Here is a 24,200-nt window from a genome sequence, read left to right on the forward strand (position 1 = left end):
ATCCCCAGAACAGGAATAGAGGGGAAATCCTCCAGGTTTAGTCATTTTCTTTTACTTTTGACAATAACAGTAAACAGGACAAATAGAGAGGGTGAATCTCAATAGGGAGGCCACAGACAGCAATAAAACACCTGACAGGTGTTCTAGTCCCTCTCTTATAATCAAAAGTAAAAAAAAAAAAAGTTTTGCCATTAGTTATATAGTTAGGTCCATATATATTTGGACACAGGCAAAAAATTTTTTTTTTCCAGGTATTTACCAAAACACATTCAAGCTATAGTTATATAATTGATATGGGCTGAAAGTGCACACTCTCAGGTTTATTTGAGGGTATGTACATCCAAATTGGAGGAAGGGGTTAGGAATTACAGCTCTTAAGAGTAGCAATCCCTCCTTTTTCAAGGGACCAAAAGTAATTGGACAAATGAATATAATCATAAATAAAATGTTCATTTTTAATATTTTGTTGAGAATCCTTTACTGGTAATGACTGCCTGAAGTCTGGAACTCATGGACATTACCAAAGACTGGGTTTCTTCCTTTCTGATGCTTTGCCAGGCTCCAACTTCAGCTGTCTTCAGTTGTTCTTTGTGGGTCTTTCTGCCTTTAGTTTTGCCTTCAGCAAGTGAAATGCATGCTCAATTTGGTTGAGATCAGGTGACTGACTCGGCCATTGCAGAATATTCCACTTCTTTTCCTTCAAAAGCTCCTGGGTTGCTTTTGCAGTGTGTTTTGGATCATTGTCCATCTGTACTGTGACGTGCCGTCCAATCAACTTTGCTGCATTTGGTTGAATCTGGGCTGACAGTATATCTCTAAACAGTGCAGAATTCATCCGGCTGTTTCAAGCCTTCTCCACAATTTTTTCTTCCCGTCATTCTGGTACAGATTAATCTTAGTTTCATCCGTCCAAAGAATGCTTTTCCAGAACTGGTCTGGCTTTTTTAGATATTTTTTGGCAAAGTCTAATCAGGTTTTTCTATTCTTCGGGCTTAAGAATGCTTTGCTCCTTGTGGTGAACCTTCTGTATTTGCTCTCGTGAAGTCTTCTCTTGATTGTAGACTTTGGCGATGATACATTCACCTCCTGAGTGTCCTTCACTTGTCTGGATGTTGTGAATGGGTTTTTACTTTACCATAGAGAGGATCCTGCGATCATCCACCGCTGTTGTCTTCTGTGGATGTCCATGCCTTTTTATGTTGCTGAGCTCACCAGTGCGTTGTTCTTTCCTCAGAATGTACCAAACTGTTGATTTTGCCACTCCTAATGTTGCTGCTATCTGTCAGGAATGGACTTGCCAATAATGGTGGGACTCACCTGCCTTGTGGGCTGCAGTACCAGGGCTGGCCAGCAGGTGCTCTCAGCAATCAGAGACTCAACCCTGCAGTCAGCCAAACACCTGAGGCTGATTGCAGGTGTATTTAAGGGATGGCCAGACCTGCAGTCTGTGCCTTGGTGTGTGTTTTTCCATGGGCCCCTGTATCTTGTTACCTGCATTCCTGTTCCTGTTTCTGTTCCTGCCTGACTGACTGACTCGTTGCCGACCCTGCCTGATCCTGACCTCTGCTGACTTCTCCTGTTTGATCCCTGGCTTGTGACCCCGACCATTCTCTGCCTGACCCCCTGTACCTACCTGCCCGTTAGTTGCTGTACCCGGCTCGTGACCTGACTACTCTCTGCCTGCTCCTCCTGTTCCTACCTGCCCGATTGTTATTGACCCGGCCTGCCTGACGACGCTTGCATTGTATGTATTGTTATCTGTGGGTGGTTTGGTTTGGTTCGTTTGCACTGTGTTTATGTTTTAGTATTGCACTGCGTTTTGTATTGTTAGTATTAATAAATTATATTGTTTATAACATACCTGAAGCCTGCGTTTCCCTGCGTCAGTTCACATACCTCTGGTCATACCCGGAGCCCTGACACTATCTCTCTGATGGATTTGTTTCATTTTTTAAGCCTTACAATAGATTGTTTTACTTACATGGACACCTCCTTCGAATGCATGATGTAGGTTCACAGCAATAGATTCCAAATGTAAATACCACACTTAGAATCAACTCCAGACCTTTTACGTGCTTAATTGATGAAGAAATAAGGAAGGAGTAGCCCACACCTGGCCATGAAACAGATTTTGATTCAATTGTCCAATTACTTTTGGTCCCTTGAAAGAGGGGGTTGGCTACTCTTATACCCCATTCACATCGGTGCAACTTGGCATGCAATTTGCATGTCATGCGACTTGCAAATTGCATGCCAAGACGCACCCTATTTCCCGCAATAGGAGCAGTCATATCGGTGCAGTTCCGACTTAGTTGGAGCTGCAACAATTTCAAAAGTAGTACATGCACTACTTTTGGTGTGAATTGCATAGACATCTGTATCAGATGTCTTGCAAATCGCACTTGAAATCGGTGGGTCCCCCAAATTTGAAATTGTGCGACTTCAGTGTAAGTTGCACGATTTTAAAGTCGGGCTTGATGTAAACGGGGGCTTAAGAGTTGTAATTTCTAACCCCTTCCTCCAATTTGGATGTACATACCCTCGAATTAAACCTGAGAGTGTGCACTTTCAGCCCATATCCATTATATAATAATAGCTTGAATATGTTTTGGTAAATACCTGAAAAAACTAAAATGGTGCCTGTGTCCAAATATATACGGTCACCAAACATCCACTATCTCCTGCGCTCAAGGACTCTGAACGAACGAACGTTAATAACAGTGTGTTCATCCACTGGTGATCAAAGGTTAATGCGCAAGGTTTGTGCGCTCTTTCTTTTATTCCCTTCTCCAAATATATATGGACCTAACTGTACATTAACCCCTGCAGTGTGGGCACAGTACTCCTTCAAGGGAAGAGTTTTCGTTTCCTGGAATACAGATTTAAAACACATTTTGAAATTGATGGGAGATGTAAGTGATTGGGTTTGTATATTTACAGTTATGTTTAAACCTTTCCTTTGTCATGTTAATCAACCTTCTGTTGCATATAAGGGAACAATCACATGACTTCATAGAGTGAAACAAGCATTACATCACAGTTCAGTCACACACTAAACTGGTCACAGGAAGTCTAATACAAGAAAGGCCCCTTTGAGGCGCCATGCAATATGCCTGTTTCTTTTTTTCGTCAGGCACGTCGCGGGTGGCCACAGGGGTCCTGAGCAGTGTGTGGACTACACGTGTGTTATTCCGGGGAGGTCTGCTCAGCGAGACGGGATGGGTGGCTTGGAGAAGAAGAAGGTATACGAATATTTAGACAAATCTGCTGTAATAGACGGTGTCATGTCTGTATCCTCACTGCACACGCCACAAGGCCAGGAGTCCTAGTGATCCCAGCCTGCAGAGACACTTCCACAGGCTGTGAGGAGGCCACGTGGGCCTGCCTTGTGTGGTGTGATTGCTGAATACAGCACATTAGCATGCTACGACGATGGTTTAGGCATTTATTTTCTTCACACGATTCTGTCATTTACATGTGTAGAAGATCCTGTTAGACCGCTGTGCTTGTTGTCATTAACCCCTTCTTGCCCAGCCCTGGCATCCCTTTAATTGAGCCTTTACTCCCTTATGAAGAACTGCTTAACCACATGGCCACAGTGATTGGCTGTCACAGTAGTCACACAATCAGAAGCTAGCCACACTGGCTCCCGACCATCTGTGACTGCAAGGAGTGCGATTTCGGCACAGAAACCATGGACATATATGCGTGGGGTGGGTTAGAACTCCTGTCAGTGTTTATTGCTGCCGGCCCCTGTTGGGGGCGGGCTGGAAACACTATATTTCTCCTGGTGACTGTTATCAATGAGAGCGAAAGTAAAGGAAATCTAAATTTTGAGTGGTCACCAGAATGAGAATAGAGGGGAAATCTTCAAATGGGGACACTCATTCTGGTGACTACTAGGGATTTCCCTCTCTTTGGAGCCATTTCTTGTAATGTCCTGTTTGGCTGTGACAGAAAGCAAATGGAAATCTGTCCAATGGAACACAGGTGGTAAAAAACCTGGCAAGGGTTATAACCCTCTGGTTCTGGTGACTACTAGGGATTTCCCTCACTTTGGAGCTATTTTAATGTCCTGTTTGGCTGTGACAGGAACCAAATGGAAATCTGTATAATGGAACACAGGTGGTAAAAAACCTGGCAAGGGTTATAACCCTATGGTTCTGGTGACTACTAGGGATTTCTCGCACTTTGGAGCTATTTATTTTAATGTCCTGTTTGGCTGTGAAAGAAAGTAAATGGAAATCAGACTAGTGGGACACAGATGGTAAACAAAGACCTGACAGGAGTTATAACTCTCCTTTACTCTACAAAAATGGAAGTAAAAAAAGTTTTGCCTTCAATTTTACTTTAAAGCATGTGTATTAGCAAAACTTTTTTTTGTATACAGAGCGGGAGAAGACTATAGCACTGTCAATATTTTATTGCTGTTTGCATCCCTTTACCCTATTTATCCTGGTGAACATTGTTGCAAAAAGTGATGGGAAATCTAAAAAGTTGTCAAAGGAACGGGGTGAGGGGAGATCTTTTAGTGATGATGATTTCATCTGCGATTTTCCCCTCACTTTGCAGGTTTATTTTCTCGTTTCCTGTTGTCTCTGGAACAGGAAATGAAGTTAAAGCAGAGTTCCACCTGAAAAAAAACAAATAAAAGTCAGCAACTTCAAAAACTGTAGATGCTGAATCTTAAAATACAGACACTTGCCTGTCCCTCAGTCCTGCGGTTTCCTCACCACCGCTGGTTTCACCGGCTGTCTTCTCTCCCTGGCACTGGCATCTTCAGTGTGGGCACCCGGCTGTGACAGCTTGCGGCTTCACAGTCGGGTGCCCACTGCGCATGCGCGAGTAGCACTGCCCTTCATGAAAGGTCCTGTAGTCTTCTGGGACCTGTCACGTGTCCCAGAAGAATACGGAGGGGATAACTTCCGCTTCCAGTCGCCTAGGCAATCGCAGCGGAAGTGGGAGCGGGTACCTTTAAAATACGGGTACCCCTCACTTCCCAAAGATGCCAATCCTTAATGGGGTGCGGGGGACAAAGGCTTAAAGCGGAACTTCCCCTTTTTGGGTGGAGCTCCGCTTTAAATCTCTGCAGTGGGACACAAAAAAGACAGTTTTGGCTATACATACATGTTAGGGCCTGTTTACACTTGTGTGTTTGGATGCAGCGAAATTCTTGCATTTTGCTGCATTGAAATGCATATCAAGTAGAAATCCCATTCTTTCCTATGTGCCTGATTCACATCTATGCATTGCGGTTTAGTGGAAAAGACAAAGAGCCTATCCACACCTACACGTGTGTTACCATGCATGCACTTGGAATAATGTGAATCCAGCCTTGAAATCCAACCCCAGGCATTTTTGTTTTCTAATTTTCTTCAGTGAAGTTGTGATTTACTTCTTCCCTCTCTGTTTCATACAAAGGTGAGTACTTACCTTCAGCCCCTCCCTAGAAACTTTCACTGTAAGGCACTGGCCTTTGCATAAAAAATGTGCCAGCTGTGCCCTGTGCCTTTTTGCGAATGCACATCCCTTGCTCTGTTAATTGCTTTGGCAGAGGCCTTACTCTTGGTGGGCATAATTTTAATGGGTGAGCAGTTCATCTGCGCAGTAGGCAGAGGATGTGGATGGAACATGGACCGTGCAAACTCTCTGTGATGACAGGTGGGACCCTTCATCAAACGGAGGAGCAACAAAATCCAAAGCAATATTGGAGGTAGTATTCATCCGGTATCAGTTTGTACACTTGTAGGAAACTGCTTTACTAAGATCAGCACTTTCTTCTAAATTGCTTGTGTTCTGTCAAGTTCTTTTAAGCCTAAAGGAGGTACAAGTGGAGTTACGTTCACTTTTTTGTGTAAAAGAAACTCCATCTGGATCAGCTTTTTTTTTTTTTTTTTTTTCTCTCCAGGGCACCCCGTAACAGTGTGCAAAATTTCACGGCAAACTGTCAAATTTTGCTTTAGAACTCTTGAAACTTAGAGTATCATGGGTTGCTATCCTACTCAAACATCAATGGAGACAGGCACAACCAGGTGACAGGGCATGATCTCAGTCAGAGCCAGTGTCTCCCTCATCCCCAGGCCATTCACACAAAGTACTTTGTTACTGCTTTTGTCCAGCTCCGGCTCCCCTGGGCCGAGCTCATACATGTTATTGTGATGGAATGAGTACAATATTAATGGCAGGAAAGTATAGGATTCAGAGAGCTCTGGAGAGTGAAAGGAGGCAGATCACCGTACACCCAAAAGCAGGGAGAGAACAAACTCATGTGTATTTCTTAGAACCATCATAGAAGTTGTTAAAGGATGTGAGGTCTCTGGGGGCTGCTCCAGATTTCATGGCAGAAACGTACACTGTACCATGAATCATCATAGGCGAACCTAACCTTATATTAATGTAGCAGTCCTCAGTGATTAAATGGTTTTGAATGTCAACTCTTGTCTGCATCTTTGTCTCGCAATAATATGATTTGCTCAAATGCATTTTATCTCTTTCAGTATGAAAGTGGCTCTGCTACCAACTACATAACAAGAAATAAAGCACGAAAGAAACTTCAACTGAGCTTACCAGATTTTAGGTTGGTAAAATGTACTTTACCTAGCCAAAATGTAATTTTACACTTCTTGTAGAATGGAAGCAGTTTTGCTCACCAGCACTTTTGTTTAATGTTATTTTCTTGTAGTTCTTGGGGAAGGGGAGGGTGATATGTAGTTATAAAAACTTGAAAGCAGCACTAAGCCCTCTCAAATCTATCCAAATAAATTAATGTTTTTGGATAATTTGACTGGAGTTCCAGTTTAATCCAGTTGCTTGGGCCTCTTATAGTCTGTGTCTTCAGGATATTATTGCAATGTAACATGTATTTGTTAAATTGGTTATCTGTGAACACCTTCCCTCAAGATTTGTAATTATACAGATCATGTGTTCCCAACACATCTGTTATGGGGCCAAGTTCCCGTAGCTGCACAAAACCATGCTACTTTTAGGAAAAAAGCGCTTTAAAAAATGAGGTGCCAAAGCATCATGCACGTCTGAGAACCACATTTTAAAAAAGGTGCAGGGGTCTATTTCCTTCAGGAATTGCAGGCACAGCAGGCCATTTTAATGAATGGTCTGCTCTGCCTGTGCAAATGTGGTACGCAGAACCGCTCATATGTGAACTGAACCTCAAACCACCTATGCTTGTTCAGGTCATTGGCTCACCAGGTAGTAAGGAAGAAGGTCATAAGCATGAAGAGTTTACTTATCTTGTGATAAATATACCTCAGGGTTCTCCCCTTCTCCCTTACTACTTGGTAGGTGGACTCTTCAGCTTAGTATACACTGTCAACAAGTGCACAACCAAGTATCTGTTATAGAGTTTGCTAAAAAATGTTCCTTTGTATATATTTGAACTGGTGAGTATTGCTTTTCCCTTATTAAAACTAGCTTATTAAAGTTGTAATAAATGCTCCAAATTACTTGAATGGCTAACCAACCAGGGAAACTTTCCCAAGTACAATATTTACATCAAATGCAAGCACTTTGATGTAGAGTCAGCAGAACTGAGAAGCACAAATCTGAGACACTGCAGTGAGTTCCCCTGATCTAGATGTTCTAGGAGCAGTCACTGCAGCATCTGGTGATCTCCTGATTTGTGACTCCATGTTGCCTCATGCTCCCAGTCTCCCCTTCTCTTTGTCTTCGCAAATGCATGCCCACCTAGTAGAGTTAGATGACCATCTAGCAAGGGGATAAATGTCTGATGATTAGTAGTGCCTAGCCCATACTGTGCATATGTGCCTTCTTTGGTAGTGGTCCTTCCTCCCAAACCTTAGTAGACCAGGAGCATGCACGCATGCCAGGGTGATTTCAGGGAGTCCCTGCATGGCAGTGTAGCCACTCTATAGGCAGATGTACCAGGGGCATTGCTTTTGTTTGATGATTGTGTTGCAAACCCAAGCTTCAGAGGTAAAAGAGACAACAGTAAAACTGGGTTCATGTGTGCAAACTAAACAAACAACCCTTATGTTAGTTGGTAAATCGCTGGAAATACATATTTTAATAAAGGTGATCCATGATCTCCATAAGTCAAGTGGTATTCATCCTCTTTGCATTGGCTGTAATGGGCCCCAAATGTACAGTCATGTACATGGACACTGGAAAATAGCTATACTTGCTAGAAGTATATTACCTTTGGTGATATTATAAACTCAAACTCTGTCATTGTCCTTGTACTGACACACTCACACACACGCCCGTCCAGGCTAACCAGACTCATTGGTGCATAGTGGATGTCAATCCAGATCATCTGGGAGTACTGTCATCCGGTGCTGACTGATTGTAAGCAAACACCTGCTGTCATGTCTCAGTACAGTAACAGCGCGATGTAGACAGGCTCAAGGCAAATAGTTGTAGCATACATGTTTGCTTTCAAAAGATCCACATCGAGGTATCAGACTGGCAGATAGTAGGCTCAGCTGAGAGACACCATGGGCCAATTAGAAAACATTGGTACAACCTGTTTGAGTTGCACCATCTTTAACCAGTTGAGGACCTAAGAAATGCCTCATAGGCCTTACAGTACATAAGGAAACATGTTGTCAACTGAGGTTTTGGTCTGCGAGAACTGATCAATTAAAACATTTTAAAACATCCATGCCTGTAAAATGTATACTTTTTTTGGCATGAAAGTCATTGCAGCAAACACCAAGAATAAATATATATATATATATATATATATATATATATATCTCAGACACACTGCTCAATAAAATGAAAGGAACACTTTTTAATAAGAGTATAGCATCAAGTCAATGAAACTCCTGGGCTATTGATCTGGTCATTTAAGTAGCAGAGGGGGTTGTTAATCAGTTTCAGCTGCTTTGTTGTTAATAAAATTAACAGGTGCACAAGATGGGCAACAGTGAGATGCCTAAAAGAGGCATCGTTTTACAGGTGGAGGCCACTGACATCTTTTCTGACTGTTTTTCACTAGTTTTGCATTTGGCTAGGGTCAGTGTCACTAATGGTAGCATGAGGTGATACCTGGACCCTACAGAGGTTGCACAGGCAGTCCACCTCCTCCAGGATGGCACATCAATATGTGACATTGCCGGAAGGTGTGCTGTGTGTCCCAGCACAGTCTCAAAAGCATGGAGAAGATTCCAGGAGACTGGCAGTTACTCTAGGAGAGCTGGACAGGACCGTAGAAGGTCCTTAACCAATCAGCAGGACCGGTATCTGTTCCTTTGTGCAAGGAGGAACAGGATGAGAACTGCCAGAGCCCTACAAAATGACCTCCAGCAGGTCACTGGTGTGAATGTCATTGACCAAACAATCAGAAACAGACTTCACGAGGGTGACCCTGTGCTCACTGTCTGGCACCATAGAGCTTGATTGGCATTTGCCATTGAACACCACAATTGGCAGGTCCACCACTGGCGCCCTGTGCTTTTCACGGATGAGAGCAGGTTCACCCTGAGCACATGTGACAGACATGAAAGGGTCTGGCAAAACCATGGAGAACATTATGCTGCCTGTAACATCGTTCAGCATGACCGTTTTGGTGGTGGGTCGGTGATGGTCTGGGGAGGCATATCCATGGAGAGACGCACAGACCTCTGCAGGCTAGACAATGGCACTCTGACTGCTGTTAGGTATCGGGATAAAATCCTTGGACCCATTGTCAGACCCTACGCTGGTACAGTGGGTCTTGGGTTCCTCCTGGTGCACGACAATGCCTGGCCTCATGTGGTGAGAGTATGCAGGCAGTTCCTGGAGGATGAAGGAATTGATACCATTTAATGGCCCCCATGCTCGCCTGACCTAAATCCAATAGAACACCTCTGGAATATCATGTTTCGGTCCATCTAGCGCTGCCAGGTTGAACCCCGGACTGTCCAGGAACTCAATGATGCCCTGGTCCAGATCTGGGGGGAAATACCCCAGGACACCATCCGTTGTCTCATTTAGGAGCATGCCTCGACGATGTCAGACATGCATACAAGCACGTGGGGGCCATATCAACTACTGAGTACCATTTTGAGTTGCTGCAATGAAATTTCAGCAAAATGGACTAACCTGCTGTATAATTTGTTTCACTTTGATTTTCAGGGTGTCTTTGAATTCAGTCCCTCTGTAGGTTGATCACTTTTATTTCTATCAAACGATGGGGCATCCTTATGTTCCTAACACATTACCCAGGCCACATCAGTATAGATATCCAGCAGGAGATTTTTTTCCCATTGAGATCTGATGTGTTTTCAAAGTGTTCCTTTAATTTTTTTCAACACTGTAATAAATATAATATATATTCATTGACTTAAACCCAAAAACCCACAATTATAGTGAAAAGATCAAAACCCAAAGAGATTACCCAAAAAATATCAAATATATATAAAAGAACAAAAATAAATAAAGTCCCAATATGCAAAGTGTCCAAATAATGTGTCCAAACAAAGATCAATTTCTTGATAGGAAGACGCTTCCTACTCCACTGAAGAAGATGCAAATCAATCACAGGTGCTCTTCAAATACCTCAAAAAACAAAATCTCAACATAGTAGATTACCTTTTAAATCCCAGAACTAAAGTGCCACACGTGTATCATGCAAAAAAAACACTCCAGTGTCACAGCACTCATGTGAGAGAAAAAAAAAAAAAAAAAATTAAATTTTAAATATCACTGCAAACTATATATAAAGTGCATAATTACCCTAAAACAAACAAATTCCAGTTTGTAATCAACCACATATGTACAGAGTGTCCTTAGATTGGTATCCTCTTGTTCCTCAGGACCTCACAAACAGACCAAGTATCCTAGTGTTCTGAGTTTTTGTGGTATTGATATTCTTGATACTCATTGGAGGGGATGTAATAAAGTACAGGAAATATCCCGTAATGAAACTTTTTGGATCTTTAAACTTAATACCTTGAAACCTAGGGGTCTTAATATTGATTTGGATTTAAATTGTTTTATTTCTGATTTGTAATTTTTAATTTAGTTTTTTTTTTTTTTTTTAATAATTTTTAATTTTTTTTTTTTTTTATCTTCATTTTATTTTATTTTTATTTTAATTTACATTTTTTAGCATGTACTTCTTATATTCTTTAATATTTTATAATTTTTGTGAATGATTTTATTATTTGTAGATTTTTGTAATCAATGGTGAAGGGGTGGTGTTACCCCCGACCTTATGGTTATTTAAAATTGTTCTTTCAGTTTCCAAAATGGCTGCAGGTGGTTTAATTATCCTTGGGACTGAAGTATGGCTTGAGGTTAACTTAGGGATGAGAGCTATGGGGTGGGGATGACTATCTAGCATGGTATATCAGCTGTGGTAGTCATTCATCTCAATTTTCCACTTTGTAAGATGGCTGCTGAGGTATTTCCGCCAGGTTAGGAGTGGGTACTTAAAGAACTGGAACCTTATGTCCGTATCCTTGTTGACAAAGTCCAGAAGAGACGAAACGCGTCCAGGGCACGTGACGTTCCCGGAAGTGCTGCGGCAGCCATTTTGGATTCTGGAATCCCTGTGTGTTGGAGGTCTGGAGAGTAACGGTGCACTTCAGGTGTCCCCCAGAGCTACAAAGTGATAGTGCTGGATAGGAGTAGCAAGGGGGAATTACCTGGTGATCGGGAGACCCTCTACACACGGAAAGGGGATCGCATACTGGGCATGAGGAGTTGGATGCTGTCTTGCTGATCTTATCGTTTTTATATGTAAGTGGCTACAATAAATTTTATATATGATTATAATTCACATACTGATTCCTGGTCTGTTTGTGAGGTCCTGAGGAACAAGAGGATACCAATCTAAGAACACTCTGTACATATGTGGTTGATTACAAACTGGAATTTGTTTGTTTTAGGGTAATTATGCACTTTATATATAGTTTGCAGTGATATTTAAAATTTAATTTTTTTTTTTTTTTCTCTCTCACATGAGTGCTGTGACACTGGAGTGTTTTTTTTGCATGATACACGTGTGGCACTTTAGTTCTGAGATTTAAAAGGTAATATACTATGTTGAGATTTTGTTTTTTGAGGTATTTGAAGAGCACCTGTGATTGATTTGCATCTTCTTCAGTGGAGTAGGAAGCGTCTTCCTATCAAGAAATTGATCTTTGTTTGGACACATTATTTGGACACTTTGCATATTGGGACTTTATTTATTTTTGTTCTTTTATATATATTTGATATTTTTTATTTTTTGGGTAATCTCTTTGGGTTTTGATCTTTTCACTATAATTGTGGGTTTTTGGGTTTAAGTCAATGAATATATATTTTATTAGTACTTCAGGGGAAGGATATTGATATGACTTTAAGGGATTCTTGAGGATTTTATATATATATGTGTGCTGATTTATATTTATACTGTAATAAATATATATATACACACAGTGCTCAGCATAAATGAGTGCACCCCAACAGATTTGTCAGAAAACCCTTACTTTTCATTACAGAATTAACATTTTTCTATGGGAAACTATACTACAAAATGCTCCCTCAATTGTGGGCTATTGATTGCAAACAAGATTTGTTAATTTGCACACACAAAAAAGTATTTTTTTTTACAAAATCATTCAAGACCATGTTTCAAAAATGAGTACACCCCAATGAAAGTCTAAGGAGCAAAGCAAAATTTTAGACAATCAAAATTCAACTATGGGTGAGTCTAGTTATGTATAAATGGGTGTCCAGCAGACAGTTGATTATAAAATGATGTTACTAACAAAGAAAACCCCTTCCCATTTCATGCTGTCAGCAGTGGCACCACTGAAGAGAAATGTCACAAGGCCTGAGAAAGAAAGAAAATAATTTCTTTACACAAGAAAGGTGAAGGCTACAAGAATATCAGCAAAGCTTTACTTATTAGTCAGAATATTGTAGCAAAAGTGATAAAAAGATGGAACTGCAACCATCTCACAGAGACGTTCAGACAGAAGTTAACGGAAGCCTGCCTAGACTTTCCGAGGACCCATTCTGAAAAAAAGACTGTTGGGACTCGACTCTGGAGTGATGGGACCAAGATGAATGTTTTTGGAAGTGATGGCTTCAAAACTGTGTGGCGTCGCAAAGGTGAGGAGTATAAAGAAAAGTGCATGGTGCCTACAGTGAAACATTGTGGTGGCAGTGTCCTCCTGTGGGGCTGCATGAGTACTGTTGGTGTCGGGGAGCTGTATTTCATTGATGGTATCATGAATTCACAGATGTACTGCTCTATATTTAAAGAGAAGATGCTACCATTGTTCTGTGCCCCTGGTCGTCATGCACTTTTCCAACATGACAATGATTCAAAAGGCACATCTAAGGCCACTGTTGCATTTCTGAAGAACAGGGTGAAAGTGATTCAGTGGCCAGTTATGTCTCCTGATCTGAACCCAATCAAACATCTATGGGGAATTCTGAAGAGACTAGTTGAGCATCGCTCGCCATCCAGCATCCAGGCTCTAGAAGAGATCGTCCTTGAAGAATGGAAAAAGATAGATGTTGCAATCTGTCGCCACCTTGCTCATTCCATGCCTAGAAGACTTGGTGCTGTCCTTAGAAATCATGAAGGTCATATAAAACTTTAGATGTAGTAGTTTTTGTTGTGGGGTGTATTCATTTTTGCATCAACTAATTTGAGTAAAACTGAAGATTACATTAACTTTACTTTCATGTGCCATTCAGTGCCGCCAATCTGTGTAATATATGAGTGCTTTTAAGTGTCCATCAATGATGCCTGTCAGTAACCATCGCTGCAGCCTCCTTAGAACACATCAGTGAAGGAGGAAAAATTACCTATTTACAAAATTTTATAACGGAAACAAAGTAATTTTTTTTTTTTTTTCAAAATGTTGTTTTTTTTTTTTTTTTTTTTTTTTAGTTTGTTTAGTAAAAAATAAAAAACGCTTTGATTAAATGCCACCAAAAGAAAGCTCTATCTGTCGCAAAAAAAATAAACATTTTGTTTGGGTACAGTGTTGCATGACTGCTCAATTGCCATTCAAAGTGTGACAGCGCTGAAAGATGAAAATTGGCCTGGGCAGGAAGGTGGTAAAAGTGCCCAGTAGGCAAGTGGTTAAAGAAACCCAGAAAGAAAACAAATCCAGATGAAAGGCCCCTACAGTAGGACTCTTCTCCAACAGCCCATCTTTCCTATTTTCCCTCCAGTCTTCTTATAGTGAATGCAGGGTCAAGGGTTTGATAACACTTTATCTGGTCTCCCACAGTACACAGAACATGGAAATGCAGTTTTTTTAGTAAATATAAACTGCTAAATACCTATTCTCATCAAAAGTTGGAGCAGTCTTGTGGCTTCTATCAGTGTCTAGCCCAGCACTAGCTAAAGCTTGTAGGAGTTTTCTTTAGCCTCTATGAGGATGCAAAACCCTTGACCTCTGTCTGACCCGTGCTGATTGGCCCTGTGCTGATCACATTCACTCTCCCAAGAACAAAAAAAAAAAACCTCTAGCAATACACACCAAACTGAGCATGTGCAGAAGGGATACGGGTTCAGTCTGTTTATCAGGAGATAAGAGGCGGACGCTTGAAAAGGGGGAGGAACAGAGAAGAAAGGATTTTTACATAATGCGGAGGATTAACCCCCTAGGTTCCACAGTGAGTATAACAAGCATGCTTTACTACATACACAGGCTGATCTTACTGTTGTGGGTTTAAGACTGTTTGTCAGTCAACACTCTTAGAGCTGATTCACACATGTGCAGTGCGGATAGAAGCTCAGGTTTCACAGCTAATTGATACAGTAGTTGTTCACATCCGGTTCAGGGACAGGATTAGCTCAGGATTTTATCTTGCTCACACATATGCGGTTTAGAAACGGTTCCCATAGAAGTCAATAGTCTGTAATCCGCACCTGAACCGGCTCTCCCTGCTCAGAGATCGGACATGACTATTTTTAAAACCGCACTGAATTCGCACTGCCAGTGCAGCGGATGTATGTGAACAGGCACCGTAGGAAGCAGTGTATTTTCACATGTCATGCAGATTGGGTGCAGTTTAAACCTCATCCAATCCGCATGTATGTGAATGGGCACCTAGGCAGCCCATAGATTATACAGTTTTCTTTCCTTCTCTACCATGGGTGAAAGGAAAGAAATTTGCTTGATTACCCCATCAACACAGTCAGTATTGATGTAGAAATCCCTCCCGCAGCTCTATTGTGATCTGCCAGTGGGGAGCCTTCTCTGCTGGCAGAACTTAATGATTGGCCCAGCTTGTGCATGTGACCACTGTGAGCATTCACAGCTAGGTACACTAGTATACAATGGATGGCATGAATGAAGCCATCCATTGTATACAACTGTCATGTGACCTGCTGTGATTGGTCACAGCAGGTCACATGGAACCGGCAACAGGGCCGGAGCTCAGATCTGTCATCGGCCGTGTCTGAGGTACACGGCTGGTGACAGATTGCAGCTCTGCAGGCACGCAAACTGCGCATGTGCGAAAGGACGCCATATGGCGTCCACCTGGAAAGGTGAGGGTTTTTGCCGGCCGCCATTCGGCCATAGGCCGGACGGGAACCAGATAAACATGCATGTATACCAGGGATGTACTAAATGTTTCATTTACATGCAAGCATGTCTCAACATATGCTTTAAACAAGCCAAAGGCCAGAATCACATTTAAACTATTTTCACTAGTGATTCCTGTAGTGTTGCAGTTATCAAAGGAAAGAGCCACACTACTTGATGAAAAACACAAAAATCTGCAAAAAAAACCACAATGATCACTGCTGGCGGCTAAAGCCGTACAACCAGCCTGCCCATATATGGATGAAATCCCGGCCAGTCCCTGCTGAACCAGCCAAGATTTGATCCATCTATGGCCAGCTTTAGGCGTACCAGATTTTTGTGTTTTTCATCAAGTAGTGTGGCTCTTTCCTTTGATAACTGCGACACTACAGGAATCACTAGTGAAAATAGTTTAAATGTAATTCTGGCCTTTTGACTTGTTTAAAGCATATATTGAGACATGCTTGCATGTAAATGAAACATTTAGTACATCCCTGGTATATATGCATGTTTATCCGGTTCCCGCCCAGCCTATGGCCGAAGGGCGGCCGGCAAAAACCCTCACCTTTCGGGGTGGACGCCATATGGCGTCTTTTCGCACATGCGCAGTTTGCGCGTCTGCAGAGCCGCGTAGCGGCGCGATCTGTCACCGGCCGTGTACCTCAAACACGGCCGATGACAGATCTGAGTACCGGCCCTGTTGCTGGTACCATGTGATCTGCTGTGACCAATCACAGCAGGTCATATGACAGTTGTATACAATGGATGGCTTCATTCATGCCATCCATTGTATACTAGTGTGCCTAGCTGTGAATGCTCACAGCGGTCACATGCACAAGCTGGGCCAATCACAGCCCAGCTGTGTCATGTGATTAGCCGTGGCCAAATCACAGCTAGGCACAAAAAAACCCCTGAATGAATCGATGTCATTCAGGTAAATGCTTGCTTATAGCAAAGCAGTTTTTTGCTATAAGCAAATTGTGTAAAAAAAAAAAAAAAAAAAATACTGATCACTTCCCCAAAGTAGTACAATGTTACTATGGTAACATTGTACTACTTTGGTCATAGTGATATATGAAAAGACAATCTTAAAAAAAAAAAGAAAAAATTTAATAAAAAAAAAAAATTATATGTATTTTTTTTTTTCATACTGTCACCAGTCAGTGTACCTGATCACCGTCATGCCAGTTATATGATGACACTGTACTGCACTGATGACGTATGTAAAATAAAAATAGTGAAAATAATTTTTTTCATTTTCCGAAAAATTATGACAAAAAAAATACAACCTCAAAAAACTCGCCATGCCTCTTATGAAGTATGTCGGACTGTCTGCTTTGCAAAAAGGGGTCATTTGGAGGATATCTGTACTATTCTGACATTCTTGGACCTCAAAAAATTAGATTGGCTGTCAGTACTTCAGGATTGATCAATATTCAGATCTATACCATAGTTTGTGAACTCTATAACTTTCCTACAAACTAAAAAATACATCCTAATTTGGGTTATTTTCACCAAAGACATGTATCAGAATACATTTTGGCCTAAATTTATGAAGAACAATTATTTATTTGCAAACTTTTATAAGAGAAACAAAGAAAAATGTATTTATTTATTTTTTTCAAAATGTTCGGTCTTTTCTTTGTTAATTTAGCAAAAAATAAAAACCCCAGTGGTGATTAAATACCACCAAAAGAAAGCTCTAGTTGTGTGAAGAAAATGATAAAATTTGAGTTTTGGTACAATGTTGTATGACCGCGCAATTGTCATTCAAAGTGTGAGAGCGCTGAAAAATGGCCTGGGCAGGAAGGGGGTAAAAGTGCCCTGTATTGAAGCGGTTATTATGAATGATTACTTTAAAATCCAGAATGTACAGAAAAATTATTTTTGTGTGCTAGAAATGTGTGTTCCAGCCATTCTCTTTTAAATAACAGAGATATGAATACCAAGCCTGTGGTGTCAGCCCTGTCTACCTCATTCTGAAAGCTTACAAAGAAGGTAGATCTCTCCTCACCTCCAGAACCCCTCCTTGTGTTCAGGCCAAGAACACAGAAGGTGATCAGCTCACAAGATTTCTGAAAAAATGATATTCAGCTGACCAAAAAGGGGCAAGCTAGAGAAGTTCATAGTTTGGGTTTAAAAATACTTTAGCAAGGTCCCAGTATGCATTGTTACTGTTGCAAATGGACATGTTGCACTTTTTTTCCTTAGGCGTCTCTGCATCCTAAAAGGCATCTATCCCCATGAGCCGAAACATAAGAAAAAAGTCAATAAAGGATCCACAGCCCCTCGTACGTTTTACCTCTTGAAGGACATCAAGTTTCTGCTGCATGAGCCTATTGTGACAAAATTCAGAGAATATAAGGTGTGTTTTTTGTTTTGTTTTTTTTTAACAAACACACACACACACACAATATCAAGTATACATTTAAGGAACTGCAACCATTTTTATACACAGTCCCTCCATTTTCAGGGGCTCAAATGTAATTGGACAAATTAATATAATCATAAATAAAATGTTCGTTTTTATTAGAATCCTTTACTGGCAATGACTGCCTGAAGTCTGGAACCCATGGACATTACCAAAGACTAGGTTTCCTCCTTTCTGATGCTTTGCCAGGCTCTAACTGCTGCTGTCTTCAGTCAATCTTTGTGGGTCTTTCTACCTTTTTTAGTTTTGCCTTCAGCAAGTGAAATGCATGCTCAATTAGATTGAGATCAGGTGATTGACTCGGCTTTTGCAGAATATTCCACTTCTTTTCCTTCAAAAGCTCCGTGGTTGCTTTTGCAGTGTGTTTTGGATCATGGTCCATCTGTACTGTGAAGCACCGTCCAATCAACTTTGCTGCATTTGGCTAAATCTGGGCTGACAGTATATCTCTAAACAGTCTTCTCTTGATTGTAGACTTTGACAATGATACGCCCACCTCCTGGAGAGTGTCCTTCGCTTGTCTAGATGTTATAAATGGGCTTTTCTTTACCATAGAGAGGATCCTGAGATCATCCATCACTATTGTCTTCCATGGACGTCCATGCCTTTTTATATGTTGCTGAGCTCACCAGAGCGTTCTTCTTTCCTCAGAATGTACCAAACTGTTGATTTCGCCACTCCTAATTTTGCTGTTATCTCTCTGATGGATTTTTTTCCTTTTATGAAGCCTTACAATGGCATGGACAGCTCCTTTTGAACGTATGATGTAGGTTCACAGTAGTAGATTCCAAATGCAAATACCACACTTAGGGCTCGTCCACACTTGACTGTTTTACCAACGCTTGCCAAACGCCCCTACAGCGCTTGGCAAGCCTTGGTTCGGCGTTTGCCGAGCGTTATAAACGCTCCGCAAACGCCTATAATGAAGTTTAAATGGTGTTACTGCTCCGCAAACGCCCCTCAACCATGCTGCAAACGCCAGCTGGGCGTTTGCGGAGTGGCACCATAGACTAGAATAGGAGGCTTCAACGCCTCCTGACTCGACCAGAGGCATCCGTTTTGCCGCGATGCTGACGCTCCCGTTAGAACAGCACCATGTGCTGCAATGTACCGAATTGTCAGAGGTTTTGGGAAGCGGTAAAAACGTTTCACAAACGCCTCTCTGCCGCCTGCACACAACGCTAGTGTGAACGTAGCCTAAGAATCAACTCCAGACCTTTTACCTGCTTAATTGGTGAAGAAATAACGAAGGAGTAGCCCACACCTGGCCATGAAACAACTTTTGATTTAGTTGTCCAATTACTTTTGGTCTCTTGAAAAAGGGTGGATGGCTACTCTTTAAGAGCTGTAATTCCTTAACCCTTCCTCCAATTTGGATGTAAATACCCTCAAATTAAACTTAAGAGTGTTCACTTTCAGCCCATATCCATTATGTATATAACTATACCTTGAATATGTTTTGGCAAATACCTGAAAAAACTAAAATTGTGCCTGTGCCCCAATATATATGGACCTAACTGTATGTAACACATTTAAAGATCATAAAGCAAAAAAAAGAAAAACAATATATTAAGCTTCATTTAAATATTTATTTGCTCAAATTATCTGATGTTTTTATTCCCATGCATGATAACATGTCTTTTGATCCAGACTTTAACCTGTCATTTAAGCTCTATGGTATAGTTCTAGTTGTCACACATTTTTTTTTTTTTTTTTTTCCTTTGGTGACTTTGGTTGGCCTGATATTTATTCCCGTTGCTTATAAGTGGGATGCTGCTAAGTCATTTTTTGCTATTAACCTATTGTGCCTTTGTTATATTTTATACAGTTTCTGAATAAAAATCTATTCAACCATATAAAATCAGTTTAGGAATGAAGATTACCTAATACCCCAAACATTATATATTTTCTAATATGACTAAAACAGTGGTATTTTAAGTTTTTTTTTTTTTCTGTCATGTTATACTGCAAAGGTTTGAGAAATGCGTAACTTGTTACTAACTGAGCAGTGCCAGCATTGTCACCCCCCCCAAAAAAACACAGCTATGTGGGGCTCTGCCCACCCAGCTACGTCCATTTACAGAGTTCTGTGAGTGGCAAAACTACAACTACTATCAGCCATTGCTGCTGACAGATTGTAGATCTCAGTGAACTACCAGGGCGCTGTTGAGTGCTCTAGGTAGTTCATTGTTCCTTCTTGTCAGCCAGTAACTGTCTGCCCTTACCGCATGTACAGGCAGAATGGCTACACTGACAGTCTGCAGGAATGTGAGGTTGCACCCGCAATCTGCTGATGCACATTTTTTTTTTTCTACCCACAAAAAGATGTGCATCTATTACTTTTTTCTAAAAGGTGAACCTATTCTTTAAGTACTCCAGGTTGCTACAGGTGCAGGCGTACAGATTCATGAATGTTTATGAATTGCTTTTGGAGCTAGACCTTCCAGCACAAACTACTTTTGGGGCAACTTTTTATTTGTTTGCTGATGACCTTGCTGGTTTTATTTCCCTCCTCAAATGTGCTATTTAGTAAAGCAGAGTGCATTGCAACAGGTGCCACCTACCTTGGAAGATTGAAGGGCTTTGTGCAATTAACCTCTGCCAGTAAAAGGGCTAATTATTGCAAACTGGTATGTAGCAGTAAAAGAAGTTTAACAATTTTCTAATATAGAATTATAAGAATTTTTTTTACAGTGTAGAACATTCAGCACATATAAATCTGTCGTATGTTCAGATGATATACATTACATATGTTTATCTATATTTAAGGTCTTTGTACGTCGTCTACGTAAAGCATATGGAAAACAAGAATGGGATGCAGTAGACAGAATTAGAGAGAACAAGCCAACGTATAAATTGGACCATATCATTAAAGAAAGGTAATATATTCCTGTTAATTCAACTTTTTTGCCACACTACTTCTTTAGACCATTTATTTAAAACAATAATGCACATTGTAGCTAGAAAAGAGAAGACTGAGGTGCTCACCTTGGCTTTCTTGTACATTTCTGTAAGCATAGTAACACCTAAAGTGAATTTGTGTGTGTGTGTATATGTGTGTGTATATATATATATATATATATATTTATTATTATTATTATTATGTATATATATATATTTTTTTTAAAATAACAAATATGTTTTTACCTGCTCTGTGCAATTGTTTTACACAGAGTAGCCCTGGCCTTTCTTTTCTCGGGTCCCCCGTCAGTGCTTATGGCTACTCCTCTTGCCAAGTGCTTGCTATGGGGGCACTCGTGTGGGCTCGATCCCAAGCTACAGGGGCAGTGACCAGTCAGAAATAATTTTTCTTCAGTCTGTCCATTTGTGATTGCCATGTGTTAATGCCTATCATGGCTTTTTACATGCTTATTTGTATAAGCAAGCCGGTGCTCTAGAAGCCTTAGATGATGGTACACTTGTCATCCTCCAAAATACTAGCTGCCTAGCTTTCATGCAGATACTTTGAGTCTTTAAAGTCATCAACCTTAGAACAGGAGTGCTGCAATTTCTGATTTAAATTTGCTGCATACTTGCACCAAATGTATTTGGATTAAGTGAAGTCAGACAGCCAGGCAACATTTTTAGAAGAAGACCAGCAATGTCAGCTTTCATGTTTCTTTAATATCAGGTGCATTTTGATCCTTCACCCTGGAGCTTCTTACCTTAATGTTCGGAGCCTGGCAAATCCATTTCATCCCATTGCTTTACCTGGTTTTGTAGAAGCCATTACAGTTGTAAATATTCCTTAGCAAACAGATGGTGTTACAATTATGCCATTGTAGCACAATTTTAGGTAATATTTTTTTTTTCCTGGAGCTGTCAGTCTGGGACCCTTTTAAAGCGATACTAAAGGCTTCAATCCGCGTTTGTGTCGCTTTTCAGAGAGCATTTAACAACGCCGCTCTCTGCCTATTTTAAGCACTTACATACTGGACTACCACTCCTCAACCACATGTTGTGCATGGTTGCGAGGCAGTTAGAGTACCCTTTGGGGGTCATGCTCTATGGGGGGTAGTGCCCGACAACCATGACAGGGAGTGTAATTCCTGCTGTTGCATGTGTACTCCACCTGGCCACTACCTTCCCAGCAAAAGGGGAGTGGTTAAGGGACAGTAAAAATGTGGCTTATCCATTGTGTTTTAGGGTCACGAACTGCAAGTGTAAATGAACCTTTACACAATCGCCACAGCAGTACAACCAGTCATGGTTTCCCTGAACACCGCCACACTGGTGCCAAAGTCACCACAAGACTTTATTCATACAGGGTGTATCAGTACATACCCCATGCGAGAGCAGTGTTTTACTCGCACATGAATATTTAGGTAGTTCCATTTATGTCTATTGGGACACAGTGCCTGAACAAAATAAATCCGCTGCTACCAATGTAGCCAGCAACAGTGTTCCTGTTCACCACCACTACAGTGGCAAGGCCATCAGACCAGTGCAGCCAGCAACATTGTTTTTGTTTACTAGCCACACCAGTGCCAATTTCACCAGAGCCAGTGCAGCCATCAAACGGTGTCCCTGATCTCTGCTATATCAGTACATTGTCACCAGAGCCAGTGCAGCCAGCATCAGCATTCCTGATCCCTGCTACACCAGAGCAGTGTGGCTTCTGCCTGATGCCTGTATTGACCCTGGCCTAATTATTGGCAACTTTTCTGCCTGCTGTCTGGACTGATACTTTGCCTGTTTGACCATGTCTGCCTGCCACCTGAACTGACCCATTTGCTCTTCCCGCTGACTACATTCTTGAGAGACACCAGTCTCAGCCACCCCCTGCGGACAGCTGCACTGCTGGAACCACAGGAAATCATTTGCTCACTGTTTTTTGTTTAGCCTCCTCTACCTCCTGGTCAGTGAACATGGCATTCCTGGGGGCAGCCATGCACCAGTAGGCTAGGTTTGTTTGGCTTATTGGAATGGGGACTACTATAGGAGACACTATACACCTATTCCCTGACCATGCATACAGAAGTGACCATTACAGTACATTGATACAACTGGTTGATTTTTGTGATGCGCAAGATGCAATGTCCGGTACATAATCAGTCCAAACACTGAAAAAGTCTCACGTGTGGTATCCCCATTCTCCTGAGGAGTCGCAACGTGTTTTGGGGTATAATATGTTTTGTGTGGAAAAATATAAAACTGAAAACTTTGTGTACAAAATATATTTAATTTTCTTTCTGCATTTTCAAAAAAGTTGTGGAAAAAAAGTCCTTTTTTAAAACACTCACTGTGCCTCTTAAAAAAAAGTTTTGAGATGTAATTCTAAGTATGCCTATGCTGCTTTTGAAATGTACCACAGTTTGTAGACTCCAAAACTTTAACACAAAGTAATATATGCTGGTTTATTTATTTAACCATTAGCCACCCGGCCTATAGCCGTTTGGCGGCGGCAAAAATGCTTCACCTTTCCGGGTGCACGCCATTTGGCGTGCTCCCGCACATGCGCAGTTCGCGCGGGTGCAGAGCCGCGCAGCGCCGCGATCTGACAGATCTGAGTACCGGCCCCCGTTGCTGGTACCATGTGACCTGCTGTAACCAATCACAGCAGGTCACATGACAGTTGTATACAGTGGATGGCTTCATTCATGCCATCCATTATATACTAGTGCCTAGCTGAGAATGGTCACAGCAGGTCACATGCACATGTCATGTGATTAGCTGTGGCCAAATCACAGCTAAGCACAAAAAAAAAAAAAGCCTGAATGAATCGATTTCATTCTTTTAAATGCTTGCTTATAGCAAAGTAATTCTTTGCTATAAACAAATTGTGTAACAAAAAAAAAAATACTGATCACTTCCCCAAAGTAGTACAATGTTACTATGGTAACATTGTACTACTGTGGTCATAGTAAAATATATGAAAAAAAAAATCTTAAAAAAAATGTAATTAAAAATAAAAAAAATATATATATTTTTTTCATACTGTCACCAGTCAGTGTCCCTGTTCACCGCCATGCCAGTTATATGATGACGCTGTACTGCACTGGTGACAGTATGTAAAAAAAAAAAAACTGAAAATAATTTTTTTAATTTTCCGAAAAATTATGACAAAAAAAATACAACTTCAAAAAACGCGCCATGCCTCTTATAAAATACGTCGGACTGTCTACTTTGCAAAAAGGGGTCATTTGGGGGATATCTGTACTGTTCTGACATTCTTGGACCTCAAGAAATTAGATTGGCTGTCAGTACTTCAGGATTGATCAATTTTCAGATCTATACCATAGTTTGTGAACTCTATAACTTTCCTA

General features: G+C 41.1%; 1 protein-coding gene across 1 annotated transcript in view; it reads left to right on the forward strand.

Moving 5' to 3' along the window:
• Positions 1-3,092: 3,092 nt before the first annotated feature.
• The window catches only part of PES1 (pescadillo ribosomal biogenesis factor 1), a 52,441-nt gene continuing 31,333 nt past the window's right edge, over positions 3,093-24,200 (forward strand). Inside the window, exons 1-4 of the mRNA XM_089652210.1 lie at positions 3,093-3,242; positions 6,498-6,577; positions 17,715-17,868; positions 20,704-20,813. Of these exons, the coding sequence (XP_089508336.1) occupies positions 3,219-3,242; positions 6,498-6,577; positions 17,715-17,868; positions 20,704-20,813 (368 nt within the window). The 5' untranslated portion in view covers positions 3,093-3,218. The remainder of the gene's footprint in view (positions 3,243-6,497; positions 6,578-17,714; positions 17,869-20,703; positions 20,814-24,200) is intronic.

The sequence above is a fragment of the Staurois parvus genome, unplaced genomic scaffold (assembly GCF_062004578.1).
Source record: "Staurois parvus isolate SC_StPar_1 unplaced genomic scaffold, SC_StPar_1.0 ptg000673l, whole genome shotgun sequence".
NCBI classification, from domain to species: domain Eukaryota; kingdom Metazoa; phylum Chordata; class Amphibia; order Anura; family Ranidae; genus Staurois; species Staurois parvus.